The sequence below is a fragment of the Dipodomys spectabilis genome, unplaced genomic scaffold, assembly GCF_019054845.1.
Source record: "Dipodomys spectabilis isolate Male_0828 unplaced genomic scaffold, ASM1905484v1 ptg000089l, whole genome shotgun sequence".
Taxonomy (NCBI): Eukaryota; Metazoa; Chordata; class Mammalia; order Rodentia; family Heteromyidae; genus Dipodomys; species Dipodomys spectabilis.
In genome coordinates this window covers 18179843-18199329 of record NW_024870766.1, presented here as the reverse complement: position 1 = coordinate 18199329, position 19487 = coordinate 18179843, and the positions used below count along the sequence as shown (strand labels likewise).

General features: G+C 41.7%; 1 protein-coding gene across 8 annotated transcripts in view; it reads right to left on the bottom strand.

Moving 5' to 3' along the window:
• Pik3cg (phosphatidylinositol-4,5-bisphosphate 3-kinase catalytic subunit gamma) overlaps window positions 1-19487 on the bottom strand; it is a 35172-nt gene that overhangs the window by 14736 nt on the left and 949 nt on the right. For all 8 annotated transcript variants that reach the window (XM_042684696.1, XM_042684698.1, XM_042684693.1 and 5 more), the window contains 8 exons: window positions 16177-18177; window positions 12758-12823; window positions 11992-12217; window positions 10240-10343; window positions 6589-6735; window positions 4714-4804; window positions 3321-3451; window positions 1825-1936 (listed from right to left, as the gene is read on the bottom strand). In XM_042684696.1, coding sequence (XP_042540630.1) covers window positions 1825-1936; window positions 3321-3451; window positions 4714-4804; window positions 6589-6735; window positions 10240-10343; window positions 11992-12217; window positions 12758-12823; window positions 16177-18165 — 2866 coding nt within the window. In that variant the 5' untranslated portion in view covers window positions 18166-18177. The remainder of the gene's footprint in view (window positions 1-1824; window positions 1937-3320; window positions 3452-4713; window positions 4805-6588; window positions 6736-10239; window positions 10344-11991; window positions 12218-12757; window positions 12824-16176; window positions 18178-19487) is intronic.

The window sequence follows — 19487 nt, the reverse complement described above, 5'->3', positions numbered from 1 at the left end:
TTGAAATGATTTTTGGATTGACTAAAAATGTGCTATCTTGTGCAAGTGTATTTTTTCCTGTTTTCTTAGCTTGTGGTATTTTTGGTCTTAGCAGGTGTGTGAAAGAAGTAGTAGCCACAGAGCATTTTTTTGAATGAGGCGTGTTTTATAACCTTCTGCTGTGCTTCTGACGGGAGCCAAATGCCATTAAAAGACATTCTTGACTCAAAAGTATTCTTAGAAACATACACTCAACACCCTGACTAATATGTCACCATGATATGCCTAAGACTTGCTCATGGTTTTCAAGTTACTCAGGGACAGACTGATAGCTCATGCCTGGGGGAGGGGCTTCTATACACCTGCTGCCTCTGAAGAGCGCTAATATGTATGTCACTTTGAATCCCTTCTCTGTCAATTTCTACCACCATATCATTTCTTCATATTCATTTGTTCCTTCATCATTTTGATAGTCCACAAATGACTTATCTCTTGTGTTATGCTTATCCTTACAGGAAATAAATAAATACTGGGGTACCTTGTCCAGTTTCCTTTCCTTTTTGTTGTTTGTTGAGATGGATATTACAGGGCATTGATTGGCCTCAAATTCCTGATCTTCCTAACTTAGCCCCTGAGACTAGTATTACAGGTGTGTGCGATCATGTCTGGCAGACTCTAGTCTTTTATTTATTCAAAATTCATATATAAAAATATAATACAGTGACCAGTACTGGCCCCTATCAGAATGGACAGACAAGAAGGGAGAGTTCAAGCTTTCACTCTGAATTACTGTTTACCTGTTTTAGTTCTGGGGTTCAAATTTGGGGTCTTCACTTAATAGACACCTAGTCTACAACTTGAGCCATATCTCCATCTTTTTTATGCTTTATTTACTGATCATAGGGTCTCCTGTTTTTGCCTGAGGCTGAGCTTAGACCATGATCCTGTAATGATACCTTCTAGTATCAAGGATTACAAGGACACATGACCATGCCTGGTTCATTTGTTGAGATAGGGACTGGATGACATTTTTATCTGAGCCAACCAAGAACCATATTCTTACTTTTTTTTCCTGCTAGTCCTGGGGCTTGAACTCTGGGTCTGGGCATTCTGTCCCTGAACCTCTTATGCTCAAGGCTAGCCCTGTACCACTTGAACCACAGCACCATTTCTGGTTTGTTTTGATTAGTTTATTGGAGATCAGAGTCTCATAAACTTTCCTGCCTAGGCTGGCTTCAAACTGTGATCCTCAAATTTCAGCCTTTTGAGTAGCTAGGATTACAAAGCATGAGCCACTGGCCCCCGGCTTAACTTTTACTTTTTTTTTTTTTTTGCCAGTCCTGGGGCTTGAACTCAGGGCCTGGGAACTGTTCCTAAGCTTCTTTTGCTCAAGGCTAGCACTCTACCACTTGAGCCACAACACCACCTCCAGCTTTTTCTGTTTATGTGGTACTGAGGAATCGAATGCAGGGCTTTATGCATGCTAGGCAAACACTCTACCACTAAGCCACATCCCCAAACCGTTAACTTTTACTTTTAAGCCTCATTTCCTACTTTTCTTCCCTTACGCACTCCTGAGTCCTCAAAGGGGTGGGATCTATCTAGGACAATGAAGGCATGAGAGTTCTGGGCTGTGTGCTGTGAGGACAGAAGGGGAGGTAGTATTTCACAAGGACATGTGGAGAAAGTGGATATTCTGGAGGGGAGGGCGGTGGTGATAGATGGGCAACAATCAGATTCTCTTAAAGCCATTCAACTGAACACTTGGCAATAGTTACGACAGGAAATTTTATGTGATGTGCATTTTACTACAATAAAGGACTGTTCTACAACAAACAAACTCACCTGTTTCTGAGATCATAATATTGTCATTGTGTCTGTCGCCTATTCCAAGAACAAAAGTGGCCACACAGTAGCCAGCACAGGAATAGACAAATCTCTCCACAGCTGCCTGAAACTAAAGAAGTGTCGAATATTAATTGCCTTCTAACTACAAAGAGCAGCATAAATCTATTACAAATCGCTTTCAAAAAAAAAGCAACTGATTTCAGAGAGTCAGTGAGTTGTGCCTGATTTCATTAGCATTGTATCTACTGAGTGCCAGCTTTTACATTTCCCTGCTTTATATTTTCGAGGAAGAGCGGATGATCAAGGCCAAAAGCAACAGTAATTTAATTATAGGGTTCACATCCTTGCCGTGAATCACTTGCCCACAACTAGACAGAAGCCAGAGCAATTTCTCCTTCACTGGTGAACGTGTGTCTTGTTCGTGACCATCATAGAGTTGGTCTGTACTCGCAAATCCACATGTAAAACAGATTAGCAAGTGTTACTAATTGCGTTTCTTCCTCCAAACGGCTGCTAAATATGCAAATTGGGAGTGTTAAGCCATAGAGCTTTAAATGCCAGCCAGCCAGCCAGTGTAAGCACCCAGCTTGAGAGGAGTCTGTTCCCTGCAGAGGACTGGCAGCCTGGCATTTTCAATGTCCCTAACTTACCATTTACACTACAGTAAGTTATACATTGCTTGTTTGGGTGATGTGGTATTTCCCAGGTAGGAAAGAATTTACATATAGTTGCTAAAATCTTGGTGCTGAACAACAAAAATAAACAGCCACAAAAAGGACTAGCCAGGCATCTGTGACTGATGAGGGTTTGAAGTCAGCCCTGGAAGACAAATCTAAATGTTTCTTATCTCCAAAACGCCAAAATGAAGATGTGGTTCAAGTGGTAGAGCACCAGTCTTGAGTGAAAAAACTAAGAGTCAGCATCCAGGCCCTGAGTTCAAGCCCTAGTACTAGCACACACACACACACACACACACACACACACACACACACACACACACACACACACACACACACACACACACACACACACACACAGCACTAAAAGATTAGTTTTTAGAACCAAACTCTCAAGTGGTAGAGCACCAGTCTTGAGTGAAAAAACTAAGAGTCAGCATCCAGGCCCTGAGTTCAAGCCCTAGTACTAGCACACACACACACACACACACACACACACACACACACACACACACACACACACACACACACACACACACACACAGCACTAAAAGATTAGTTTTTAGAACCAAACTCTATGCAAAGCATAGAATAAAGGAGAAGGAAATAGTAGAGACATGTGGAGTGCCTCTGTTTCAGATATGCTATGTCATCAGGGGAAAGCCCTGAACCCCACTGTCTCATGGGTAAAGGCCTTCCTTCACTATGCAGCATATCTGGAGGTAGGACACTGGATGGTCCTTTGGTGGAATCTCCATTACAGGGTAGATGAGATCTTGGAGCGCTTTGGGTGGGGGAGGGGACACAGGAACTCACCTTCTCTTCAATAGGGCATTTTTCTTTGAGCCAGTGGTTCAGGACTTCATCTTTAAAGGCACCTGTGTTGCCCACTGTGCTTTGCTGAATTTTGGCAATTGTTGTGGCGTCTTTGACAATCTCGATCATTCCTAGACAAAGATGCAGAGTTGGATAGAGACCAGAGTCTGGATCTGCCCCAAAGGAGGAAGACCTGTATTTTGGTTGAATGGAAGGACAGGAGGTTTTGTTGCTTTGATTTTGTTCATCTTATTTTGTTTTTGGCTGGTTTGGCTTTATTGCCACAGCGTTAATTTCCAGTTCTGAGTTGTTGGATGGATTAGTAGGGAGAAAGAAGAGGAGGAAGACATAAAAGTTGTGTGGGATGTTATCTCAAGGTCCCTGAATGAGAAGAGAAAGTGCTGGCTTTGGGTGGTAATAAGGAGAGGCATTTGTATATTTGTTTTTTATTTTATTTACCTATTTATTTATTTATTCATTATTTTTGTGTGTATATATTGCTGGCCCTGGGGCTTAAACTCGGAATGTGGCATTGTTCCTTAGCTCTTACATTTTTTTGTTCAAGGCCGGCATTCTACCACTTGAGCCACAGTTCCACTCCTGCCAGATAAGAGCCTCATGTACTTTTCTGCCCAGGCCAGCTTCAAACTGTGGTCTTCAGATCTCAGCAACCTGAGTAGTTAGAATTACAGGTATGAGCCACCACTCCCAGCTTTCTCTCTCTCTCTCTGTCTCTCTGTCTCTTTGTCTGTCTCTCTCTGTCTCTCTCTGTCTCTCTCTTTCTCTCTCTGTTTCTGTCTCTGTCTGTCTCTCTGTCTCTGTTTCTGTCTCTGTCTCTGTCTCTGTCTGTCTCTGCCTCTGTCTCTCTCTGTCTCTCTCTCTCTCTCTGTCTTAGAGTTACAGGGACAAATGCCAAAGGTTTTGTACACTTTTCACATCAGAAACTTGGGCAAAAAAAGGTTTGATTGATACTAAGATGTTAAATGTCCATAAAAGTACCTGAGTATATTGTAGTGTGTAATAGCTTTGCTAATGTGAATCCTGCCGTTTAAAAAGAAGTGACATCTTTCTGTCTAATTTTAAATGTTACTTGTGGGAGATGGGTTTAATGTGTAATGAGGAATTAAAGCTTTGAGGTAGAGAAGCACAGGAGGGACCAAGGTCTTACTAAAGTAATTTCCATGTATAGTCACAAGAATTTGAGTCATGCACTCACGTATCTTCAACATACGCCTATCTTGAATTGAGAGTCATATTCATTAGCCTGGCAACATTTTCTTCTTTTTGTATGATGATGATTTCAATTTTTCCCTTGTTAAATGCCTGAACTGAAAGAATTATGCTATTTTACAACTAGCTGAGTGGTATATTTCCTTCTGTCATAACTACGTACCTATTTTGTCACCAGTTGAAATGCAACCATATGGCAAGAGGCTCAGATCCAGAGATTCAGTCTCCCAAATGGACTCCATGATGCGTAGAATCTGGGCATTAAAACACAGGAACATTTCTACTATAAATACATATTTATTCAGTACATTTTTCTTCTCCTTGAAAAAACAGCAGTCTTATCTGATAACATAAAATAGATTACAAAGTGTAGAATATGTACTTTCTTTTGTTATATTGTAATTATATATAAAACGGTATATTATTTTCATAATAACACATAATATAATATATAACATATTAGTATAGTAAATATGTTAATATATTATGTTTTATATTGCTGTATGTTCAATATATTAATATATTATTTATTATTTTCATATTTTATACAAATTATATTATAAATTATATAATGATATCATATGTTGAAAAATTAAATTATATATTGATTCCATATAATTTTATTAATTTATAATATTGATTATTAATGATTATATATTATATACATAGTAATAATTGATTATTAATTTTATTTTCTGGTGGTACTAGAGTTTGAACTTAGGGCCTTATGCTTGCTAGGCAAGCATTCTACTGCTGAGCCACTCCTCTAGCCCTTTTTTGCACTAGCTATTTTTTTGTCAGTCATGGGACTTGAACTCAGGGCCTGGGCACTGTTGCTGAGCTCTTTTATTCAAGGCTGGCACTCTACAACTTTGAGCCAGGCTCAATGTCTGGTTTTCTGGTGGTTCATTGTAGATAAGATCTCACAGACTTTCCTACCCTGGCTGACTTTGAACCATGATCCTGGGATCTCAGCCTCCTGAGTAGGTAGGATTATGAGCATGATTACAACCACCAGTGCCTAGGCTGCTGTAGCTATTTTTAATATAGGTCTCACTTTTTGCCCAGGCAGAGGTCTAGACCACGTCTGGCCTTTCTTAGGCTTCTCATCATAACTGGGATGCTAGGTACACACCACCACACCCAGCTTCTTCCTTTGAGATAGAGTCTTGCAGAAGTTTCTGTCTTGGCTAATCTGGATGGAGATCCTCCCATGCAGCTGTGACACTGCCCCCCCCCCCCCCCCGCTATTGGTTGAGAAAGAGTCTCATGTATATGCGAAAGCTAGCACTGATCTGTGATCCTCATGATTTCAGCCTCCCAAGCTGATTTCAAAAATAAACTGAGCAACTAGTGTCTGGTTCTTTATTTTATCAAGTGCCTCTGCTTTTATTGATCAACTTGCTACTCTAGCGAATCTCATTATTGTAAGGCTCATAAATTTGGTCCCTGAAATGTACTTTGGAGGAGAGGATGAGACATACTTCTTCTGGGTGCATTTTAGCCATAGATCATTAAAACATTCTACCTTGTTATGAATATTTCCCTACATGTGACATCCTTGCCCTAATAACATGTTCACTCTTATCAGTCACCGGACTGATCTCTTCTGTCACCTAGCTGTTCATCACCTCTCCTTTACATTAAATCATTCACCCGAGTTTGTGCATGTCCGTCAGCATGGAGCTGTGTCTGTGAACAGGAATGAACTAGGGGCTAGGGTAAATCTGGCAACATGCTATACTATCAAGTTCAGAATGGGATGTGTAAAAGAAGTTAGGTAGGAAGTGTATCTGGCTACTGGGAATATTAGATATATACATCTTTGAAGGGATGGGCAGACCGTGATGCACATTAGATTATATCTACCTATCGAATGCTCATAGCTCTTTTCACCAAGTGAAATATGACCCTGGGTTGCTGTTATTATGTGAAATGATTGAATGAGATTAGGATCAGTAGAAGGCATGACTTAGATCTAATATAGAATTCTTTTCTCAGATGGGTAATTGAAGAAGATTCCTAAACATGAACGTACCTGTAAAATGAGCATGTCTTGACGCAGATCATCACCATGTTTAAAGATAATCCCAATGGTCTCATTTGACAGGGCTGTAGGGTCAGCGCACTTAAATTCTAGCCATAGGGGCTTCTTCTTGGAGGCCATCACTTTGCATTTTTCAATCTGTAAGAAAGTGTTCACACGTTTCCTATGTGTAATAAATACACATTGTAGAGACACAAATCCCACAGTAAACAACCAGGGCAGAGTCCTAGTTGCAAAATGATTTTCAACATTTGGGTAAAAATGCAGAAAGTAATTTCAAGCCTCAAATATTATATGAGAGCAAATTGACAACAGTGGAAGCAATGGTTCAACTGTATTCTCAAGAGCTCCAGGTCTCTATGGAGATGCTAGCAGTGTCCCCCCTCCAGGCCCACAGACTCTGCATTCCCACATCCTCCTTAGTTAAGAGAAACTCCTCTATTATCTGCCCAGGTGTTTGGCTTACTCCTAAGACTTTTAATGCTATCATAGTGTCTAAAACACCATTATCAAAGAATTGTATCCTACAGGCCAAATCTAACCAGATGAAATTTAACAGAAATAAAGGCAAAACCTGACTTATATACACTTGCCTCTTGCCCATCCCTCCCCCTGATCCCAAGTCTAAAAAATTTAAAGTAGAGAAAATGTGGTTTAGTATTCACTCAAAAATAAAAGTTAGGGCTGGGCAGGGTGGTGATTGCATGTAATCACAGCTAGATGGGTGTTGGAGATTGAGAGGATTGTCATTTTTGGATAGCTTAGGCAAAAAGTTAGCAAAAATAAACTGAGAGTTAGCAACAAATAAACTGAGAGTGGTACCATAAGTCTGGGGATGAGGAGCAAGACCCTATCTCAAAAAATCAGATGGTGAGAAGAATATGGCATATATACACAATAGAGTTTTATACAATATAAAGAAGAATGAAATTATGCCATTTGCTACAAAATGGTTGGATATGGAGACTGTCATGTTAAGTGAAAGAAATTCAGAAAGACAAATGCTATGCACACTTTCTCACATATGCAGACTGTGGATATATGGATATAAACAAACAAATGAGAAGTTATGAGCCTAAATTGAAGACAATTGGAGGGAGTTAGAGTAAGGGGAAGGAAGCAGAGAAGGTGATGGAGGAGAATAAGGTCAAAGTATGTTGCAGATGTGGACATACCACATCTGCTCTGTACGATTTAAAAAACAACAAGACAAAACTCTGGCACCTGTAGTCCCTGTGATACAGGGGACAGAAAGAGTGTAGTTTTGGCCCTGGCAAAAATTTTAATCCTTATATAGAAAATAACAAAAGTAAAAAGTGTTCAAGTGGTAAGAAACTTATCTAGCAAGGAAGTTACACTTTGCTGTCTAGTAAGTTCAAAATACAGTAGGGAAAAACATTGCTGAGCTTGGTAGTACATACTTGCAATCCCAGTTCAGGACCAGCTCAGGCAAAAAGCACAACATGTATCAACAAGTAAGGTGGGTATGCCTGCAGTCCCAGCTACACAAATGGTATAAATAGGAGAATAACAGACCAAGGCTACCTTGGACAAAAATATGAGACCCTAGCTGAAAAAAGCAAAGAAAGACTGGGGGCAGAGCTTCAGTGGTTCAAACCTCAGTACTGAGAAAACAAAAAAACAAAAAGCAATGTGGCCTTTCAAAACCCCACAATTTCAAATATGTGTTAATATATCATGAATCCTATTCCACTGAATATGCAGGAAAGTATTCACTTTTTCTATGGAATAAATTCACAACACTTTAACCCATAGTTCTCAAACTGTGCTCCAAAGAACCCTAAAGTTATACAGGGACCTTTATTAAATATAAATACCTATAATTAATAGTAATCACATATAACACTTAACACTACAGGTAGGAGCTTGTTTTCCTTTCCACAAGGCTAAGTCCTAAGGGAATTGCTGTCCCGCCATAAACAAGCAGAAGACTAGGGGAACTATTCGAAGTAATTCTTTCAGGCATTGGACAACAAACAGAGAAAGTCTATGGCTCTGGAGAAAAAAAGATAAATAGCCCTGAGATAGCTTCAGGTTCCTGCTGGAGGTCATCTCCAGGCTAGAGCACCTAGAAAGGGGAGCAGGCTAGCCCATGCTCCAGCAGTCCAGAAATAAACTCACTGCACTAAAGAGAGACAAGAGAGGACAGGAAAAAAAACACTGGCTGAAAAGTTTCCAAATTCAGAATTATAGACCCACCTGCCAGAGAAATTCAACACAAAAATCATTCAAGTACATCTTAATTAGTTTGCTGAGAAATGATTTTTTTCAGAAAATCTCAGAGAAAAGGATGCATATTGTAGAGAGAATATAAGAATGACAGAGATATCTCATCAGAAAATATGTAAATCAGAAGAAAACGTTATTAAAAGAAAAAAACCCAGCAGGCTAAAATTCTGTATTAGTTTGTATTGTTTATGAGGGGACAGCAATTCCTATAGGACTTCATTCTGTTTTCTCTTTGCTTGGCTGAGGCTTGAACTCAGGGCCTTATGCTCTTACTCAGCTTGCTTGTATGGTACTCTACCACTTGAACCATACTCCCCACCCAGCTCCTTTGCTGGTTATTTTGGAGCTACGTTCTTTCAGACTTTTCTGCTTGAGTTGGCTTTGAACTATGATCCTCTAGATTTCTGCCTCCTAAGTAGCTAGGAGATGTATAAGCCACCAGTACCCTGTTCATATTCTTAATATTTTTCAAAAATTAACAGATATTAAAGACTTTCAGATAAACAAATGCTGAAATAATTTAATGATAGCAGAACTTTCAGTAAAAAATGTATAAGATCAAGGGCAAATCATGCTAGATGGGAATCTACTTTGCTGCATTATATCCAGTGCAGAAAATATGAGAATGAATACTTTAAAATAGTTTATTCTCCTGCTGAAGTGATAGAGCACTTGTCTAGCAAGTGCAAGGCCTTTGCTTCAAACTCCAGGACCACCAAAAGAAAAAAAGAGTAAAGACAAATTATAGTTTCTTTAAGCTATTAAATCTATTTTTGTTTAAAGCAGAAATAAAAATAACATATTGTGACGTTTATAGCATGCCGAAGTTAAAGCATCATCTTTACAAGAAAATAATTTTTTTTTAAAAAAGAAGTTAAAAAATAGTAAAATATAGCAGGAGAGTTGAGAGGTGTTCGATGGAAGCATGGTACTGGAAAACTGGTACTCATCCATCAAGTGGCTTGATATTTGAGTGTGATCAGGAGTGTGTGGTGTTGGTTGTCAGCACAGCAGTTTAGATGAGTACAGAATAGAGAGCTTATATAGAGATAACACATAATATGGTCAGCTGATATTTGACTCAAAAAAGCTTTATGTATAAATTCTTTAAAAATGGTCAGTCCTTCTATATACTGGTAGGGATATGCTACCAGGTGTTTGTCAAAAACTCTTGAGTTGTATACTTTAGTAGGATATGTACATTTCTTGCTGGCAAAGGATAACTCAATCAGTTGATGTTAAATAAAACGGGATGGAGATAACCTGGTATTAGGGATTAACCAAAACTCATCCAGGGACCCCCTAGCTCTACATAAGGACCAGGCCAGAGAAAGCATGCTAGACATGTGCAAGACAAAAAAGACCACAGGGAGACTTCCCGGTGATACCTACCACCAGGGCGCCAGCTTTCAGTCCAGGATCGTAGGGCACTCGGAAGCTTTGTGGGAGATTGGAATTCTGCAGGTTTTCAAGCTTTTGCTTAAGCTGTGAAATAACTGTAATTGTCACAAGCACACAAGAGTTAAGTGAGTCCAAGCAATTACCAACATTATCTCGATATTCCCAAGGTCGAATGTATTTTGGGCATTGTATACATTTGGTCAGGGTGGAGCAGGAGAAAGAAGTGTGGCCTATGCCTGGCTTTTGAGGAACTGGCCGTTAAGGAGGCAATGCAGTGCCAACATCTCTGACCTGGGGTGGTGTGGGGGAGGGCACAGGCACCCGGGTCACACAGAAGGGGGACTTGAGGGCATTGCTAAGGAATTCAAATGCCTTACTCTTCCCAGTGTCTGAAACTTTGAGCTACTGTCTGGCTTGGGAACAGACATGCAAAGACAACATTAAATGGAGTTTAGTTAGGGTTCTGTCAATTCTCTTCAAAGGAGGAAGTTGGGATATGACAGGGCTATGACAAAATTTTCAAGCCTAAATCCAGAAAAACCACTCTCAGGCTAACAGAACAGAGGCCATTGTGAATGTCAGATGATTATTATGATCGTTTTTTAGGAAGCAGAATTATTAATGTACTGAAAAAGAATGAAAGGAAAAAAGAAATTAAGCCACTGGCTAGGGATATTAGTATCTGTTTTGAGCTAAGTCTGGGGTTAGTAAAAAAAGAAGGAATTATTCCCTTGCTTTGAAGTTTACATAACTTTTCAGGCCAGAAAAATGCATTAGTGACTATAATTTAATGTGGTATCCCTGAACTTCTGGGAGTTATTGATTTTCCTAGGGCAAGGGACAGGATATCTTAGGATAGGAAGTAAGAATACATTAGAAATTACTTCAAAGTGGAGGTGAAAGGTGGTTTGTGTGTGTGTGTGTGTGTGTGTGTATGTATGTGTGTGTAAAGGTGATGCATATTTATATTTCTATTTTTTTCTGAGACATAGATATACATGAAGAAATGCAAAAAATTCATATAGCTTCTTGATTATCATTTACTTTGTCAGAGTGAAAAAATTTAAATATATGTGGGGAGAAAAAAAGTAATGATTTAGAAATAATCTGTTCTTAAAAATCACATTTTACACCTAATAATGGTTTTTGTTGTTCAGGGTTTCATACTTATTACCATAACTTCATTATTAAGAATATATATAGCTGGACATTAGTGACTTATGCTTTAGAATCCTAGATACTCAGGAGCCCGAGATCTGATTATCACAGTTCAGAGCCAAGCAGGGCAGTAAAGTCCACGAGACTCTTACCTCCAATAAACCAGGAAAAAGCCAGAAGTAGAGCTGTGGCTCAAGTGGTAGAGTACCAGCTTAGAGGGGAAAAAGCTAAGTAGAAGCATAAAGCCCTGAGTTCAAGCCTCAGTACTGGTACACATACACACAACACACACACACACACATATATACACACACACTATATAAATACACATATATACTATATTCTATTTACGACTGTATTGTATATAATATGTATTGTGAACAGTATATACGATATATATCATGTATAATATATAATAAATATATAGCGTTTAAAATAACTAAGTTGTCAAGGAAGAACTTAAAATTTGTTCAATCTATGCAGATATTTATTTTCCCTGAGGCAGAAACAGCTTAGCTTCCAGGAAGAGCCTAATGACATTTGGAGGTGAAGGCGTTTGTAAAGAGAAACAACAAAATACGGTACCTTGAGAGCTGACATCATACTTGTCAGCGGAGAGAGACTTGATGTCAATGGTGACTTTTTGCAACATCTCTATCACTTGGACCTGTCGGGTGAAGTCCTGGAGCATGGCAGTGCCACAGCCTCGCAGGTAGGCCTCCAGGATCACCGCGAACCGCTGCTGATAGTGTCTAGACTGGGCTATCTCACTTCTTAAGAACCAAAACAAGAAGTGACCAATTCTTTTGTTCTGAAGTGGGAAGAAGAGATGGTCATGATTAATCATGTTCTGTGTTTATCTGGAAATTCCTAGTGACTTACAATGTCATGCTATTGCCGGGAGCCGGGAGCTCATGCCTGTAATCCTAGCTGCTCAGGTGGCTGAGATCTGAGGATTACGGTTCAAAGCCAGCCTGGGCAGGAAAGTCCATGAGACTCTTATCTCCAATAAACCACTCAGAAAATTGGAAGTGGCACTGTGGCTCAAGTAGTAAAGTGCATGCCTTGAACTGAATGCTGAGGGACAGCACCCAGGCCCAGAGTTCAAGTCCCTCGACCGACCAAAAAGAGAAAAAAAGAAAACAAATAACAGATGTTAGCAGGGATGTGGCCAAAAGGGAATGCTACTACATTGTTGGTGGAAATATAAGCTGGTTCAACCACTCTGGAAAGCAGCATGGAGGTTCCTCAAAAGACTAAAGATAGAACTCCCCTATAACCTAGCAGTCCCACTCCTGGGCATATACCCAAACCATCACAAACAAGGCCACACTAAAGCTACAGTACTTACTCTTAAGCCACGCTTTAGTAGGAATCGGGCAAGGGCGCTGTCATGGTATGGTTCAAACTTCACAGCCTAGAGGAAAAACAGGTTGGCATTGAAGGATTGCCATCTGTGTCTATCATTCAGGAAGAAGAAAACGGAGACACTCTTGCTCTGATTGAGTGGGTCTTTCTAGCTAGTGTCGTGAGAGTCTTACTAGTCACTTAAATCCAATCTTTTCTTTTAGAAGACACAGAGGACCCAGCTAACCATTGCTTAGGATCACAGAGTAGCTGATGACAAAACTGGGATTAGAGATTAGAGATCAGAACTCTTTGATTCCTAGTCATGTGCTTTTCTCACTGTAGAGGTGAAGAGGTGATAGCATTTGCTCCAAGTAGGAGCTGACTTGATTTATTGGAAGGGGAAAGATGGAGATGGAGCTCACAAATCTCTAAAGTATATCATAAGAGAGGTATTACAATGAAAATGGAGAGTGGAAATAGAGCACAAATCATGAGAAGATTATTACATGTGAAGATGGGTTAGATGTGAAGATCTGTCAACCCTACCATTTCTCTTTTGGTCATCTCATCACAAGAAAGAAGTGGTCTCACAGCTTCTAACTGCAAGTCCGCAACAGGCCTGGAGCAATGAATATAGAACCATCATCACCCGCTGCCATGTTGTGGAAGACTCAGAGCTCTTCATCAGAATACCCCTCGTTCTAATGCTTCTCTTGCAAAACTTGGCCTTCATTTGTAGTGTTTAGTATTGTGGAAATCATGGTCTGATGTCGTGAATATTGATTTTATTAGCAAAGAAACAGACCAATAAAGTGCAAAAGCAATTAAATATTGATAAATGCATGTATATTTCTTACATTATTCTCTCTAATTTTAGTAATGTTGAAGTAATTCATAAAATGCTAAAGACAGCACAACTAAGAAATACTGTTTAGATTATGAATACACATATAAAGCTAGAGGATAGTTATTTTTTGTTGTTGTTGGTCGCGGGGCGTGAACTCTGGGCGGGCCTGAGCTCTGTCTCTCAGCTCTTCAGCTCAAGGCTAGCACTCTACCACTTGAGCTACAGCGCCACTTCCAGTTTTCTGGTGGTTTACTGGAGAAAAGAGTTTCATGGACTTTCCTGCACGGGCTGGCTTTGAACTGCAATCCTCAGATCTCAGCCTCCTGAGTAGCTGGGATTATAGGTGTGAGCCACCAGCGCCCGGCTAAAATAGATACATTTAAACTTTAAAAAGCCTCAAATTATTATTAGAGTGTTCCCAGAGCAACAGAATAAATTTCCATTCTAGTTTCTGTCTTAGGACGTGGAGGCTTCATGGTATTTTAGGAATTACTGATACTAACTTCATAATGTTTCAATTATATCTATGCTTTCAAAATGGCTTTTCATGGTTATGTCCAATGGGTGCTGGGATGGGGTTATTTAAGGCATTCCTTAATTCCAGGAATTAGTTATGTAGCAAACTGAATTCACTTTAAATGTGTTCTGAGTCTCTAACCTGAATGCCTTTCTGACCTTCATGTTTCACTTCTGCAAAGACAATGTAGATCTCAATATGGAGATGGTTTTCATCAGAAATGAGTCACTTAACCATCTGAAAATGTCTCAAATATCTTTACAAATGGTTGCTACTCTTCAAATTTAAAGTTTATTGTTATTGTTTATTGTTTATATTTAATCTTGTTGTTAATAGAATTTATTGTTAATATAACTATCTGGCCTTTTTCATCTAAAACATTTAAGACGAACACCCTCATCTCCCAACACTGCAAACTTTACTTAGAAAATGGGAAATGAAAAATCATTCATAGTTCTCAGAGGAGCTTAGGCAAATTTGCCATGTTGGTTTTGTTATAGAGGAAAACCTTAGTTAGAAAACCTTAGTTATTCTATAATTCTTCAGTGTTAGGCCAGTCTCTGAGCTAATAGGCAGAAGAAAATATTGAATAGATTAAATGGATGAAGGCAAAGGCTAGTATAATGTTTCAAAAGGTAAAGACTCAACATTAAGAATACCCAAAATACTAATCAGAAAATATCAGGGGCTTCCTATAAACACAGAAACGTATTAGACAGTTTGATATTTAAAGTTTCACTTGGCTGTTCCTACAGATGTCAAGTCAAACATCACCTAGTCACCGCTGTCCCTGGATCCTTTTGTTGAAACTAAATTATTTTCTGGTCCCTTGTTTGCTCACAATACTCTGACTTCCCCCTAAAGTACTTGCCATAATTTGTTATGACATGTGTTAATGTAAGTACTTATTTGATGCCAGTCTTCTCAGTATATGTTGTTGAATTCATAAATGAACACATTTAAGCTCTAAAATAGCACTTTCCTTCTAATTGCTTTACTTGCTTTTCCTTGTCAAGCATCATTATATAATTTGAGAACTGCAGTATTGAGCAGAAGGGCTGTTCCTTGGTTTCTTAACTTCTAAACCTCAGGCATATGACAGCCTCTCAGGATCCCGAGGAACATCATGAGAACCAGAGTAGCAATCCAGTTCTGTTTTAAATATTCTACCTAGAATAATGACAAGCGGAAGTGGGGCTTCTCTCCTAACAGCATCAACACAGTGAAAAGGGCAGGAGTCTGCTTGCCAAGTATGTGATCTTGGTCTCCTTGGGTCTAATTTATTTTTCCTTTTTTCTTTCTTTCATTCTTCCTTCCTCTTTTTTTTTTTTGTGGGTCCTGGTGCTTGAAGTCTGGGCCTGGGCTCTGTCCCTGAGCTTCTTTTGCTCAAGGCTAGTGTTCTACCACTTGAAACACGGTGCCACTTTCAGCTTTTTTTGAGTAGTTTACTGGAGGTTAAGTCTCAAGGACGTTCTTGCTTGGGCTGGCTTTGAACTGCTATCCTCAGATCTAAGCTCTCTGAGTGGCTAGAATTACAGGTAAGCCACTGGTGCCTGGCTTCTTTATGTCTAATTTCTTAGATATAAAATGTGATTGCCAGGCTGGGATGTGGCTCAAGTAATAGAGTGCTGGTAAGGCCCTGAGTTCAAATTTTAGCACTGAGGGGACAAAACACAAATGTTAATTTGATCTCCGTCAGTCATGGGTAAAGTCAAGTAACGTAATATATACATACAGATACAAAACAGTAAATCACTTGCAGCTTTGAAACAAGTCAGCCTTCAACAAGTTGCATCTATCATTAAAACAATAAGAGAACAAAGTATTCCCACTGGGACAATTCTAAAAAATAAAGCGAAATTCAGTACTAATGTCTTTAAAATGCTCCTCAGCAAATCTGCCAGGACAATAAATGAGAGTTTCCTACTTTTTGAGATGGTTTCATAGGATCTACTTTGACTAACCATGAAACTGGGAACAAGGAACGTCTGTTGACAACTGAATGCGTGGCTGTGTGCATGCAAATAAGTCCTGCTGATAAGCCACCACCTCATACCTGCACCAGCTGTAGAAGGTAATGCAAAACATCATCATCCTCCAGGCCCTCCAGTTTCTGGACGGCAATGGCTCTGACATTTTCATCCGAAAAGTTGCAGTCCAGGAGTTGCATCGTTAACCCCACATCCAAAGCACTTTGGTCCCAGATCTCCCTTCGGGTTAATAGTTGGTAGGTTTTGGCCACCATTTCTTGCTGTCCCCATTTCACTGAGCTAAATAACTTGGGATATGCTTTTGGATGCTTCAGGCTCTCGTATCTAAAATGCCAGAGCAACTCTTTGTCTTCTGCGGTGAGGGGGTTCAGTGGATCCGTGGCTATGATGGCCTCCAGTTGCTTGCGAAGCTGGTTGGGCATTTCAGCTCGAACCCGGTCCCCTTCGGGGTCAGGAGTGGGGCAGTGCTTAGGCAGGGCTATGGGGTGGCAGTAATTATCCAGAAGAATGGAGATGGACATGGAGTTCTCTTTGTCTGGGTTGGTTGCTGAGGTGAGCTTGTCCGCGTTGAAGCTCCCTTGGTCTTCCCCCTTGGCGGAGATCTGCCACATGTGGAGCACGTACTCGCCGTGGCGCAGGAGGCCGCGGTGGTCGATCAGCAGCAGGTTCACGTAGTAGAGGAGCTGGACTCGGCCCCTGGACTCGGCCCCGGGAGACTCGGCCTTGGCGGAGAGCGCGGGCGCCTTGCCGCAGTAGAGCTGGAGGTTCAGGAGCGCTCCCCTGGGCAAGTCTTTGATTCGGATCCGGAACTCGAGCCAGGCATTCCAGAGCACTTCCTCGGTGAAGGGCTTGGGGCTGGTGCGCTGCTGGCAGAGGACCTGCTGCCCGTGCTGAATGTTGGCCTCCACGAAGACCGTGAGCTCGGCGTTGCGCGGCAGGACCGGGATATCAATGCCTCGGATCTTGACCCGGAACCTGCGGTCACAGTCCCACAGGGACACGGTAAACACACTCTCGTGGTCCTTGCCGTGGATGGTCAGCTGCTCGTGGTAGCCGGTGACCCCCGTGCAGTCATCCACCAGCGGCCACTCCTCCTCCCTCACCTGGTCCCGGGCTGGGTCCGGAGGCGTGTCCAGGACCAGGTGGATCTCTTCTCCCATCTTGAGGCAGTGCCTCACCCACTGGAAGTTTTTGATGGGCGTTTCACCCACCAGGTACTCATCCCGGCCGCAGACGCGCAGGACGAAATCCTGTTCGTTCTGGCTTTCGGGGATATCCATCAGCGATTTCTTTTTGGCCATCTTCGTGAAGAAGCTGCGGAGGATGCAGCCCGGGGTGTCATCGGCCGACACCTTGATGGTCTGGCTGGTGGTGCTGCGGTGGATGACGATGAAGATGCAGTTGTTGGCGATCTTCTTCCACAGGTACTCGGGGAGGGGTTTGGAGGTCACCCAGGGGTGCATGGCATAGAGGCTGGCGTCGCGGCCCGCCACCTCGGCCATGCGCGGGGTGAGCAGGCGGCGGCGCGTGAACTCCAGCTCGTCGTCGTGCACGTTGGTGACGTCGGTGACGTCGTAGCCGATGAGGGCGGTGAGCTGGCGCTGGAAGGCCAGCGTCTCCTCCGAGGGCGCGTGCCGCGGCACCACGTGGATCTGCCCGGGGCTCCGCCGCAGACCCTTCCAGTGGCGCAGGCAGTCCAGGGTCTGCACCACTTGGCACTTGTCGTAGATCTCGTACCACTGGCCCTTCTTCTGGTAGAGCAGGAGGAAGCGATCGGGGCCCAGCCGGTGGTAGAAGTCGGCGGCCACGCTGGTCTCCAGCGCGCGCAGCCACAGCTGGGCCTTCATCTGCGCCACGGTGCCGCGGCCGGCCACGTGCAGCAGCGCCGTCTCGGGGGTCTTGCTGTTGCGCTGGCTGGTGGGCAGCACGAACTCGATGGGGATGAGCTCCATGGAGGACAGGCTGGCCGCCGCTCCACGGGGCTTCATTCTCCGGCGCCTGCGGTGGTTGTCCTCCCTCAGAACCACCGGCTGGTCATGGTGCTCCAACTCCATACCCTAGGCCACCTGGGGAGGAGCGGAAAAACGGAGGGTTTGGTCACAAGAAGGCCTTCCCTTGGCGGTTCCTGGGCAAGATGCAGGGAAAGGGCGGAGCCTCGACGTGCACTAGCAGACCTAGATGGATCAGGTACCTTAAGTCCCTCTCCCTCTCCCTCCCCCACCCTCCAGTACTGGTTGGTCTTAGGGCTTTAACTCAGGGTCTAGGTGGTATCTCTGAGTGTTTTTTTTTGTGAAAGGCTGGTGCTCTACCACTTGGGCCACACCTCCACTTCCAGCTTTTGGTAGTTATTTGGAGATAAGAATCTCTCTCTGGCTTGGAACTCCAATCCTCGGATCTCAGTCTCCTGAGTAGCTAGGATTACAGGGTGAGCCGCCAGTGTCTGGCTCTTGATACTTTTGTGTTGCAAAGTGTTTATAAAAAAATATGGAAAAACTCGTCTAATACGATGCCTAACATATAATAGCTCAAAACATAACTGTTCTTAAGTATACTGGAAGGCACAGATAGGTAAGACAGCACAGTTAGGAGTCAGGTCCTAGTCTAGAAGGGGCTGGTGAGCCCTTGTGAGAAACCAAAGCACAGCTTTGAAAACAGCCTTTGACGTATTTCCTTCAAGTGGTCTTTCAGTTCTCCTCTCACCCAGACTCTGCACCCAACATTGCTCATGTTCTCTATTTTCAAACACTCTGAACCCAGATCTACTCCTTAGTTAACTTTTCTTTCCTTTTTTTTTTTTTTTTGGTTTTCCTTTTCATTTTAAAATTTCTCCTTGAGAAAGCTAGTCATTTCATTCATAAAATTAAAAAATTACTAGAATTGGTAAAATTACAAACATTTGAAGATACATCAAATGCTGAAACATGAAATGTGTATTGAGTTGTCACTGGTACTTCTGGGCAGTGTTTAAGGGAGGCACTCAAGGCTATATTTGCCTAACAGGAAACTCCAGGTAATTTTAACTTTGTACCAATCTGATCTGTCTCTGCTTTAGATATGATAGAAAGCTGAATTTCTGTACTCCAGTGACCCCAGTGCTATTTAGGCCCCAAATGATTCTTTATTGTTTTGCTCTGATAGTTCCATCACTACCAAGAATTTACTTATCCACATCTACTTAACTTATCCACTCCTTATGAAAATGTTTAACAGGTGTCTCCTCTCTGTAAAACATTTTAAGTATAAATATGAAACACTGCAAAAAGAAACCTATCAAATATCATTGTAAACATATTAAAATTGAAACATGAAATGAGTATTTACTATCACCATGTTGTAGTGTCTTTTTTACTAAGTAAGCATCAACAGTCTCCCACAT